The 12,638-nt window shown below is 40.8% G+C and overlaps 2 protein-coding genes across 2 annotated transcripts; both read left to right on the top strand.

Moving 5' to 3' along the window:
* Positions 1-2,216: 2,216 nt before the first annotated feature.
* LOC143322049 (zona pellucida sperm-binding protein 4-like) lies at positions 2,217-5,852 on the top strand. The gene is made up of 9 exons (XM_076732929.1): positions 2,217-2,672; positions 3,537-3,684; positions 4,350-4,534; positions 4,618-4,715; positions 4,816-4,958; positions 5,050-5,242; positions 5,386-5,533; positions 5,605-5,680; positions 5,761-5,852. Exons 1-9 carry the CDS (start codon positions 2,217-2,219, stop codon positions 5,850-5,852), a joined length of 1,539 nt encoding a protein of 512 aa, XP_076589044.1.
* Positions 5,853-10,015: 4,163 nt separating this feature from the next.
* On the top strand, positions 10,016-12,420 carry LOC143322043 (zona pellucida sperm-binding protein 4-like). Its single transcript, XM_076732914.1, has 9 exons — positions 10,016-10,153; positions 10,235-10,694; positions 10,917-11,101; positions 11,184-11,281; positions 11,383-11,522; positions 11,613-11,805; positions 11,949-12,096; positions 12,173-12,248; positions 12,329-12,420. The coding sequence occupies exons 1-9, from the start codon at positions 10,016-10,018 to the stop codon at positions 12,418-12,420; spliced, it is 1,530 nt and encodes a 509-aa protein (XP_076589029.1).
* The last annotated feature ends 218 nt before the right edge of the window (positions 12,421-12,638 follow it).

The raw sequence follows: 12,638 nt of genomic DNA, 5'->3' as shown, positions 1-12,638 counted from the left end.
GGACAGACGCTCCGCTCCTGCGAAGAAGACGACGCGCCGAATGACACCGCTTGGAATTGTGGGAAACGTAGGCCACCATGCTCGCGCTTCTTAAAGGGAAAACCCACTCCAAAATCGAAGTAAACATACACTGCGCTGTTAAAAGTATTCAGATCCTTTATTTCAGCAAAAAGAGAAACGCTGGCATGGAAAAATAAAGGTCATGCATTCAAAATTGTTCTTCAGTAGAAGTAGCCACAAAAGTACTCATTGTGCTGAATGTTATGTTATTTTGTTATATTATGGCATTACTTATGTACTAATGTATAAGTGACTTTTAAATACTGTACCTGCATGTAGAGCTAATTTAAACTACTCTCTATACTGCTAGGTGGTTTATTCTATTGCAAGGCATAAACTAAGCAAATGTTTTGTATGTAAAATGTAAATCTGCTGTCAAGTACATGTAGTGGAATAAAAATTACATTTCCTTCTGAAATGAAGTTGTAGTGCGTGGCATAAAAGTGAAATACTCAAGTAAAGCCCTTTCCACCCTACGGGTGACATCAGAGGAAAATGGCCACCATGTGACTTTGGTCAGAGTTGCTCTGTAACAAGATGACATTAAAGATGACATTACACATTAAAAACTGCACCAATGGTATGAAATGATAATTCACTTCTTGTCTAAGGAGCCCTGATGCCTTTCCATCCTATCCCCACTGGGCCTTTTTAACTTAGTGATCACTGATTACTGATGGACTATTGCTCCCATTGGAGCGAACAGACTCAGGACCTGCCAAGTCTTCTACAGGGGCATGTCAGTGGTGACACACACGTGACACCACTTTTTAGCATGTCACAAAGAGGCTCGTTATTTCACTGGCGTTATCACAAACATAAAACAAGTCCTTAAAGCATGTGACACAAGAAAATCTTAATATTGAAGGGGGATTCAATGTAATGATGCAGTTACTTGTGACCTCAAATATACCTCTTTAGCAAAGGTTACATAGTCTTCAAGTAGAGTTATAGAAAATAGTTCGAACTTATTTGTTTACACAAGCAAACCTTTTCAGGGGAGGTTTTCTGAAGACCATAACTTAAGTGAAGAAGGTTTGGCTTTCTGGTTTAGAAATATTTTGAGTTAGAAAATCATATTGGACCATTTGCACAGAATGTATCATTGAGTCAATGGCTTAGAGTAAAAAAAAAAAAAAAAAAAAGCTATTTTTCTAGAGGATTTGTTTAGAAGTGACCTCTTTTTGAGAAATATTTTACTCAAGAAAAAAAATTCTATTCTACTCAAGATACCAAATAACTCTTTCCTCTACAATACATTTTTTTTTTTTACACCTTATTAAACTTATTAAACCAGTAATAGTTGGAGAGATCTTTATTGGCAGGCATTCCAACATTAACCAGTGACATTTTTCTAATCAGGTAGTTTTGCAGCAGGCAAATTAGGCTGCTCAAGATATTCCAAAAATAGACCTTCCAAAAATGTAACGATTTGTCAGAGCAAGTTATGGCTACTATACTGGGACTGCAAGAAGTCTGACTGGTTAGCTTGTGTTGCTTGTGTTTTTCCCATTAAGTTCCATTATTTATAGTGAAGACATCTAGCAAGCTGCAGGAAGGCTCAGTAAAGCCATCATCACTGCAAAGTTTCTGCTTGCTGCAATCACCAGTCTATCACAGCAAGTATAAGTTGAAGTGCAGTTTGGCATGTATGGAACAGTTCCTTTGTTTAATTGTAAGTCCAAGACAAACCTTTAACTAAACGGAAATTAAATCTTGTGCATTGTGCTGTAGCAAAATAAACATCTGGTGACAAATAAAGCCTGAGGTCGCAAAGGCCTTCATTCAAGGTTTTTGTGACCCAAATGTTGGACTTGTCAATAAAAACTTTAATGTCAAACTGCCACCCATCCCAGTGACCTGCTCTGATAGGAAACAAGTTTTATCCCCTTGTCCCATCCATGCAACTGATCTTGTGAACTTTCCAAACAGCTCATCAAATCATCCACCTGAATAATAATAATAATAAAAAAAAACATTACACAATACACCTCTGAAGCTTTTAATTGGCTATTGAAAAGATAAACAGCTGTGACTAGTGGTGATTTGGCCTCAGGGGTGGGGTTTTTCAAACATCTACTCAAGTCACATATAAATGCAGCAGTGCACGTATGTGGTACACTTAGGGACTGTCCAGGTCAAACGGCTGTTAAACCATGGCAAAGCGCAGGTGTGCCACATCTTTAGTGGCAATAGCACTGCTAGGGTGCTTAGTTGGCACAAACGTTGAAGCTCAGGACTCAATCTGGCAGAAGTCTCCACCACAGATGTCAAAGGGTTCTGCACCTCCGCAGGCACCACAGGTCCTTCCTCGTCCTCCACCACCAAAAGCTCCTCAATATCCTCAGCCACCACAGGTCCAACGTCTATCACCACCGAAAGCTGATCCGTACCCTCAAGTGCCACAGGTCCAACCTCTTCCACTGCAGAGGGTTCCTCAGCACTCTCAGATACCACAGGTACAACCTCCTCCACCGCAGAGGGTTCCTCAGCACTCTCAGATACCACAGGTCCAACCTCCTCCACCGCAGAGGGTTCCTCAGCACTCTCAGATACCACAGGTCCAACATCCACCACTGCAGAGGGTTCCTCAGCACTCTCAGATACCACAGGTCCAACCTCCTCCACCGCAGAGGGTTCCTCAGCACTCTCAGATACCACAGGTCCAAGATCCACCACCGCAGAGGGTTCCTCAGCACTCTCAGATACCACAGGTCCAACATCCACCACCGCAGAGGGTCCCTCAGGACTCTAAGATACCACAGGTCCAACCTCCTCCACTGCAGAGTTTTCCTCATTACTCTCAGATACCACAGGTCCAACCTCCTCCACTGCAAAGGCTTCCTCAGTACTCCCCGACATCACAGGTCCAGCTTCCTCCACAGCAAGGGGTTCCTCAGTACTCTCCGACATCACAGGTCCAACCTTCTCCACCGAAGAAGACTCAATATGATAGAGCACCACAAATTCTTCCATCATGGCCACAATTCCCTCAATATTCTCCACCACCAAAGGCTCCTCAAAATTCTCAAGTTTCAAAGGTCCAACCTGCTTGGCAACTTCCTCAGTATTCTCAAACACCACAGATCCAAGCTCCTCCAGCACCACAGGTTCCAAAATATACTCAAGTGCCAAAGGTCCCACCTCCTGCGCCATCAAGGTTTTCTCAACATCCTCAAGCATCAAAGTTTCCTCAAGTATATCCTCGAACATTTCCTGATTTTAAATCTCCTGAAGAGCTGCAGGCCCCTCAACCACATCAACCATATCAACCTGAGGAAACACATGAATTGCATCAACCATATCAACCTCAGCAACCACATGAAACACATCAGCCATATCAACCACATCAACCGCATCAACCATATCAACCTCAGCAACCACATGAAACACATCAGCCATATCAACCACATCAACCGCATCAACCATATCAACCACATCAACCTACATCACCACAAGAACTTTCCATTTACCAGCCCAGTGCACCAAAGCAGCCTTCTTTCCAGAGCTGTGAGGTGGCCGAGAGCCAGCGAGTCCCATGTGGACCTTCTGATATTTCCGCTGCTGCATGTGAAGGGATTAGCTGCTGCTTTGATGGTCGACAGTGCTACTTTGGAAAAGCAGGTGGGTTTTTGACAAAACTGTTATTGTTCACCAAACAACAACCGGAGGTGCTTTTCTAGTTGTTCTGGTTGTTTTTGTTCAAAAATGCAATCCAGATCCAGTAACTTTACAAATGAGGCCGATATGTCACCTGATTTATCATCCTTCAGCACAACAGAAGAAATTACTTAAATTATTCTTTCATATGCTTAACTTTGATAAACTTTCCAAAAAAAAAGAAATCTGATCAATTACAGTCTAATTTTGTTATTCAGCCATGTTAGCATCATGGCTCTGGCAATGGCAATATTGGTCATGCCACCACTTTCATACAGAGTGAAATATCTTGAAGATCTTGGATGTGTTGTTGTGAATTTTCGGATAGCTATTGAAGCTCTCTGGTGTCATCATCAGGACACAATTTAATTTTTTCAGTATCTGCAAAACTGTCATTCCTGTCGGCTTTAGCTGCACTCTAACTGGTGCTAGTCTGGTGCTAGAGATGGTGAACATCAGCATGTTTAAACTGTCATTATGAGCATCTTAGTATGTTGATGTTTGCATTTGGCTCATTGCACAGCTAAAATAAACTCTCAAATAGTGAATCAAATCTTAGTCTTGTTACATTTGCTTTGGTCAATAATATCTAATCTCCCAACCAATCAATACCTGTTTTGATTCACCAGTGACTGTCCAGTGCACCAAGGATGCCCAGTTCATTGTGGTGGTGGCCCGAGACGCCACTCTGCCAAACCTCGACCTCGAGTCAATCTCACTGTTGGGACAAGGTCAACACTGTACACATCTTGACTCTAATTCAGAGTTTGCCATCTACCAATTTCCCGTAACTGACTGTGGCTCTGTTGTCATGGTAAGACCTTGGATTTTCTGTATTTTCCAACCAATAAAGACAGCTTTGAAAGATTGTTATCCCATTTTTTGTACCTTTTGTAGGAGGAGCCTGGTGTTATAATCTATGAGAACAGCATGTCTTCCTCATATGAAGTTGGGGTCGGGCCTCTTGGAGCCATTACCAGGGATAGCAGCTATGAGTAGGTGATCATTTTTAAAGATGTTTGCAGTGCCAAAATAAAAGTTCTGACCAAGAAACATAATGGCAGTTCTTTTTTTCAGTGTGCGCTTCCAGTGTAGGTACATTGGCACTTCTGTTGAAACCGTGGTTGTCGATGTATTGGATGTGCAAGAGCCTCTTCTACCAGTTGCTGCTCTGGGACCCATCAGAGTACACCTGAGATTGGCTAACGGACAATGCAATGCAAAGGGTTGTAATGAAGGTAAGTGTATGTTAGCCTTGCAGCATTGCCGTGTTCGTAGATCATTTGATAATGTTGGCTGTCACACTGAATGATTTCTCTGCTCCCACAGTGGATGTGGCCTATAACTCGTTCTACATGGAGGCAGACTATCCTGTGTCCAAAGTACTGAGGGACCCTGTCTACGTGGAGGTTCAGCTCCTCGAAAGGACAGATCCCAACCTTGTCCTGACTCTTGGTCGTTGTTGGACAACCACAAGCCCCAACGCTCACAGTCTGCCCCAGTGGGACATTCTGATAGACGGGTAACTAAAACACCAGTTTACGCTGTAATTTGCATGACAACATGTTCAGTTTTTGTCATAGTTTTAATGCAATGAAAACATTGACTTCCTAGTTCATTTTCATTTCTGTGTCATCGCATTAACCTAGTCTGTTCTCCATCCAGGTGTCCATACAGAGATGATCGCTACTTGTCCACACTGGTTCCAGTTGGTCCCTCCTCTGGTCTGGACTTCCCGAGTCACTACAGACGTTTCATTTTCAAAATGTTTACATTTGTGGACCCCAATTCAATGGAACCCCTGAAGGAACTGGTAATGAAAAGTATTTTATATATAGACCAAATATTTTGTATTGCTCTGCCAACACTGTTTTCCTCGTTCAGGTGTACATTCACTGCAGTACAGCTGTTTGCTCTGCTGGACTGGGACACTCCTGTGAACCATCATGCTTCCGAAAAAGTAAGAGATGAGTTTAGAATCTGCAGAATTCAGGAGCAATGTGCACTTAAATCTTACCATGTTTGTGTGTCTGTCTGTAGAGAGAGCTGTCAAGGCTGAGGGGCAGGAGACGTCTGAGCCAAAGGTTGTGGTTTCTGTTGGACCTGTGATCATGAGTGCATCTGAGCAGTAAACAGCACCGTCTCAAGCTCAGGAATTTGGCTGGGGCCATTTAGTGAAAGATTTGGGAGAGTAACATGGTTCAGTTACTAATGGTAAATGCATGTATTTGTAATGTTTGCAAAATGACTGAGTTAAAGGTGTGCTGCAGGAAGATCGCAAAGTTACTGTATTTATGTTTGCATTCAATATAACTGGCCATGATGTGCTTTAAAAGCTTACGTTATAAAACACACCTTTACAGTCTAATGGAATTTTGTCACTATGTCAACACTATGTCAGCAAGGTGTTTGGTGGTTTAATTGGCAGTGTTTGAGGCTGTATTTAATGGTGAAGTTGAATCGGACTGCAATATATTAAAAGTGTTTCTATTATTTTGTCTACCCTCATTTACATAAAGGAGGCAAACAGAATATCATTAACGTCTATCAATATGATGAAATTCAGCGCAATACCACAATTACCTACAGCATCAAAAATAAGCGTATAGTTAAATCAACTCCTGTCTTACTTTGTTGGTCATTTTCTGCCAACAAAAATAAATGTAAAATGCATTTTACGATTCACAAAGATATTATATGGATTAGACTGCACAAAAGTACCTTATTATTGGTAAATCATGTTCTTCCAAACTGCGAGAAAAGAGGAGATACAGCAGATGGTCTGAAACAGTAATGCATTACATTATATTTGATTATTTTTCCTGGAATCTGTGCTATTCAAATAAACATTCACTGTTGATTTTAATATTGAATTTTTAAGAATGGTGTTTCCAAAACAATAAAAGATGTAAATAAAACAAACCATAATTAATCTTTTGTCAAAATGTTTTCAGGAGATGAGTCATAAGTGTTGTATTGGACTTTCCTGTCCTCAACAGAGTCTATGAACAGTATTTGTCAGCAAACACACAAGCAACAAAAAGATAAAATTGGCAAAATTAAAAAAAAATGTCATTTTGATTAAATTTATCCCATACAGTCAAGTACCCTTTATATAGAGCAAGTTATACATTAGTACCACTTTGCAAAAATACATGTATAATACATGCTTGAAATTGTACTTTTACTCATAAAAAGTATTTGCAGCAAAATGCAACTCTTATTATTCATTATACCTCATTATAAAGAGGGCCAACTTTGTGTATTCATTTATCACTACATGCATGAGTAAATTGCTGTGTAATTTAATCTACAAATGCATCGTATTCATTGTGTTGTGTTATCATATATTATGTATATAAAAAATAAATATCTGAAGGAACTCATGACTACAGCTGTCAGGTATATTGTGGAATAATCAGTATTTACAATATTGCTCTCCAGAAGGCTGTTGTATAGAGGTATAAGGTTGTAGTACAAAAGACTTAAAGTCCCATATTTTGTTTTTTATTCACTTTCTGTGGAGAAGCTCCAGGGCTTGTTTTGACATAGCATGCTCACCACCACAGTCTGTCTTTGTCCTTCAGCCTAGAAAGAGACTTGTTATAATTTTCAAGTTCAAACCAAGCTGTGCAACTATGTAGAAACAATGTGAATTTTATTTTCAAGAGGATTTTCTCTTTAACAACATGGATCTGATCAGCTGTGATGCTAAAAAAGTTAATTTTCTGGAAGACTGTATGAGTTCTGTTCCCAGAATGAACTGGAAAAAAGGGTCAATATTTTAACACTATGATTCCACAAACTGAATAATTTCCGACTGATTGTTTTAATCAGCAACTTAAACCTTCACTAAGGACTTCAAATTTTCTTTACAACATGTTATCACCAGCCTTTTTGAAAACATTGTACTTTAGTAGAGGAGACCTTTGAGATTATTTACAGCTATGCTGAAGTGTGATCACAAATTTGAACTTGGCATTGGTTGTTTTGTCATTTTCCTTAATTTTCCCTGAGAGATATCAGTTGTTGTGTGATATCTCGTCTTCCTCCTGTAGTGGAGCATCAGGCAGTGTCATAACACCTAGCAATAATTGTTATAAGCTAAGTAACTTATGCCAGATATACAGTAATGTTAGCTTAAAAGCTCAAGTTAGCTGTCTTTCTTCATAAATACCAATTAGATGTTCAAGGCAAATTACATGATGTCTGAAATTTCGGTCAAATCAAATGCATGATTGTCCCAGACAGTGTGCAGGATGTAATTTTAAAAGCTTTAGCATACATCATGTTAGGCTATTAGCAACAGCCAGGTGGTTAGAGAGTTGTCAGCTAGACAACTATGTATAGAACTATTATATTCAGGGCTCTATACTTATATTTTTATGGACACATGTGTATTGAGTTAAAAACAATTAGGGACACAGTTCAATTTCAATTACTTTTCAGTTTAGGATTTTAATGCCATTTTGCCAGTGTAAAAACTTTAAGGGTGTTTCTCCTTGCCTTTCCAAAACCAAAAGAACAAAAACAGAAGTGTAAGGAATGGATTAGACAGTGTGTTATCTGCTATAATTTATCTACAGTAGTAACTTCCAAAGCCAAGGAACACATTATTAACTAACTACACTGTTTTGTAAGTCTACAGGACATGTGAGAAAGAGCCCCTTTGATGATTAGAGCATCCCCTGTGGGTATTGCCTCACTGTGTGGAGGCCGGTGCTGGATGCTATCAGAGTCTAGACGTACGTTAGCTGCTCTGTCCCGCTCTTTCTATTGGATTTGGGGAAACTCCAACAAACCCTGCCAACATTGCTTGAGATAGCATTGTCAAACAATTAGCGTCAGGCCTCATTCTAAAAGCCTTTCCTTATGTTAAAAGGGAAAAGATGAGGTTTGAAAAGACGGACAAGAATTCAATAATTCTGATCTTACATTTTCCATATTTATGACAAACTGCCTCTACACTGCATCCAAGAACAATTCTGTCTCTTGTTTCCGTTCCTGCTACACTGATCATCTATTGGTGAGGATGCTGGCAGTGTGCCTGGGACATGCAGCTTTAGCGTCAGTCTGTTAGCACAGTATCATGTTTGCAGCCATCAAGTGTATGTTTAAGATTCTCATTTGGAATTTGGAAAGGAATTTGAGAGAAGAAATATGAGTAAGACCGAGGAAGGAAGCTTATGATTTTGCACTTAAGTGAAAACTATCAAACTTACTGTGGACAGAATAGAGTCTTGTTTACACGCATTAAGTCAGTCTTAGCATAAAAAATTGTTTAAATAATGAAATGTAGGTACATGTAAAAAATCTTTTTCGGTGTTAAAAATGTCCCATCACACTCTCACACAAACATTCCCTTAATCAGTACCACATAGTGAGGTATTCACATTTTAAACAATAAAAGACTGCTGATGTTGACTCAGCAAAATCATATGGACCAAGTGGGAAGTTAGTTTTCAAATTCATTCAGAAAATTCATTTAGCTGTAAGTATTTACAAAATATCACATTATCATCATTATTACCCCACACTATTGTACAATCAGCAGTTACTATAACTAGATAATAAAAGTCCTGTACCTATTTCATCTGTTACCTTGTTAGCTACAATAATTATATAATAATGTATAGGCTCATATCTACAAGTGCCTTCCTAGACTTACAGATGCATTTATGCTTACATGAAACTTGGTGGCATGCTTGTCTTGCAGTGGATTTAAGGCTCTCTGTTTAGGAAACTTCAGCATGGTTGTATTTAAATTATGGTAGTATGAGTGAATATGTTCATAATAGGCTACATAGCAGTGAGGCAAACACCCAGACAGGCAGTTTGGGCTGAAATTCATATTATCGCAAACTGTTCCACATTCAGAGGAAAGATCAATATGTTTGCTATCATGCACCAGCAAAATAAACATTTGGTGACAAACAGCAAGGTCACACAGACCTTTGTTAAAGGTTTTTGTGACTTGTCAAGAAATACTTTAATGTCAAACTGTCATCCACTCATGACCTGATCCGATAGGACACGTGTTTTTATCCCCTTGTCCCATTCATACAGCTGATCTTGTGAACTTGCCAAATGGCTTATGGAATCATCCATCACCTGAATAATGTGATAAAACATTACATAATACACCCCTGAAGCTTTTAAGTGGCTACTGAAAATATAGGAAGCTGTGATTGGTGATGATTTGACCACTGAGGTGGGGTTTTAAATCACATATAAATGTGGTAGCACCCGTAAGTGGTACACTTGGGGACTGTCCAGGTCAAACTGCTGTTGAACCATGGCAAAGCACTGGAGTGCCACATCTTTAGTGGCACTAGCACTGCTCGGGTGCTTAGTTGGGACAGAGGTGGAAGCTCAGGACTCAATCTGGTCTGCACCACACTCAAAGGGTTTTGCACCTCCGCAGGCACCACAGGTCCTTCCACCACCATCACCACCAAAGGCTCCTCAATATCCTCAAGCACCACAGGTCCTTCCTCGTCCACAACCACCAAAGGCTCCTCAGTATCCTCAGCCGCCACAGTTTGCTCCCCATCCGCAACCACCAAAGGCTCCTCAGTATCCTCAGGCACCACAGATCCCTCCTCGTCCGCAACCACCAAAGGCTCCTCAGTATCCTCAGGCGCCACAGATCCCTCCTCGTCCGCAACCACCAAAGGCTCCTCAGTATCCTCAAGCACCCAAGGTCCAACCAGGTCTACCGCCAAAGGCTCCTCATTATCCTCAACGGTTCCATGATTCTCCACAGGAGCCGCAGGTCCCTCAGCCACAGCAGCCTGCAGTGCCACAGACAGCTTCTGTGAACAGGCCAACTGCTGTGAAGCAGCCTCCTGTCCAGAGTTGTGAGGTAGCAGAAAACACAAGAATCCCATGTGGACCTCCCGATATCTCAGCTGCCGGATGTGAAGCCATAAACTGCTGCTTTAATGGCCGACAGTGCTACTTTGGAAAGGCAGGTAAGGTTTTGAAAAGACTGTTGTTCTCTTCAAAGACAACTTTTTTCTGGTTGCCCTATGCTGACTGATTAAACAGTGTACTGTGAACCTCAATGGAGTATGCAAAAAGTTAAAGTATGATTGTACTTGAAGAATAATCTTGTAAAAAGGTTTTATGTTTTTCACATTTAGTCAGTAATATGTAATCTTTCAACCTATCAATGCCTGTTATTGTTTCACCAGTAACTGTCCAGTGCACAAAGGACGCCCAGTTCATTGTGGTGGTGGCCAGAGATGCCACTCTGCCAAACCTTGACCTCGAGTCAATCTCACTGTTGGGACAAGGTCAACGCTGTACACATGTTGACTCTAATTCAGAGTTTGCCATCTACCAATTTCACGTAACTGACTGTGGCTCTGTTGTCATGGTAAGACCTTGATTTTCTGTATTTTCCAACCAATAAAGACAGCTTTGAAAGATTGTTATCCCATTTTTTGTACCTTTTGTAGGAGGAGCCTGGTGTTATAATCTATGAGAACAGCATGTCTTCCTCATATGAAGTTGGGGTCGGGCCTCTTGGAGCCATTACCAGGGATAGCAGCTATGAGTAGGTGATCATTTTTTAAAGATATTTGCAGTGTCAAAATAAAAGTTATGTCCAAGAAACATAATGGCAGTTCTTTTTTTCAGTGTGCGCTTCCAGTGTAGGTACATTGGCACTTCTGTTGAAGCTGTGGTTGTCGATGTATTGGATGTGCAAGAGCCTCTTCAAGTTGCTGCTCTGGGACCCATCAGAGTACACCTGAGATTGGCTAACGGACAATGCAATGCAAAGGGTTGTAATGAAGGTAAGTGTATGTTAGCCTTGCAGCATTGCAGTGTTCGTAGATCATTTGATAATGTTGGTGTCACACTGAATGATTTTTCTGCTCCCACAGTGGATGTGGCCTATAACTCGTTCTACACGGAGGCAGACTATCCTGTGTCCAAAGTACTGAGGGACCCTGTCTACGTGGAGGTTCAGCTCCTCGAAAGGACAGATCCCAACCTTGTCCTGACTCTTGGTCGTTGTTGGACAACCACAAGCCCCAACCCTCACAGTCTGCCCCAGTGGGACATTCTGATAGACGGGTAACTAAAACACCAGTTTACGCTGTAATTTGCATGACAACATGTTCAGTTTTTGTCATAGTTTTAATGCAATGAAAACATTGACTTCCTAGTTCATTTTCATTTCTGTGTCATCACACTAACCTAGTCTGTTCTCCTTCCAGGTGTCCATACAGAGATGACCGCTACTTGTCCACACTGGTTCCAGTTGGTCCCTCCTCTGGTCTGGACTTCCCAAGTCACTACAGACGTTTCATTTTCAAAATGTTTACATTTGTGGACCCCAATTCAATGGAACCCCTGAAGGAACAGGTAATGAAAAATATTTTATATACAGTATAGACCAAATATTTTGTATTGCTCTGCCAACACTGTTTTCCTCGTTCAGGTGTACATTCACTGCAGTACAGCTGTTTGCTCTGCTGGACTGGGACGCTCCTGTGAACCATCATGCTTCCGAAAAAGTAAGAGATGAGTTTAGAATCTGCAGAATTCAGGAGCAATGTGCACTTAAATCTTACCATGTTTGTGTGTCTGTCTGTAGAGAGAGCTGTCAAGGCTGAGGGGCAGGAGACATCTGAGCCAAAGGTTGTGGTTTCTGTTGGACCTGTGATCATGAGTGCATCTGAGCAGTAAACAGCACCGTGTCAAGCTCAAGAATTTGGCTGGGGCCATTTAGTGAAAGATTTGGGAGAGTAACATGGTTCAGTTATTATTGGTGTGAAATGAAAGACATTTATTGTCTGAAGAGCCAAAAATGTGCCTCAGGCAGAATGAAATGGATGTATTGTAGTAAAATCTGTATTAAAGAAATATTGGCTTTGCTGTGCTGTAAAAACTTCATAATTATGTGT

The sequence above is a fragment of the Chaetodon auriga genome, chromosome 6, assembly GCF_051107435.1.
Source record: "Chaetodon auriga isolate fChaAug3 chromosome 6, fChaAug3.hap1, whole genome shotgun sequence".
Classification (NCBI taxonomy): domain Eukaryota; kingdom Metazoa; phylum Chordata; class Actinopteri; order Chaetodontiformes; family Chaetodontidae; genus Chaetodon; species Chaetodon auriga.
Note: the sequence above shows the minus strand (reverse complement) of the source record. Positions and strands in the feature narration are given on the sequence as shown.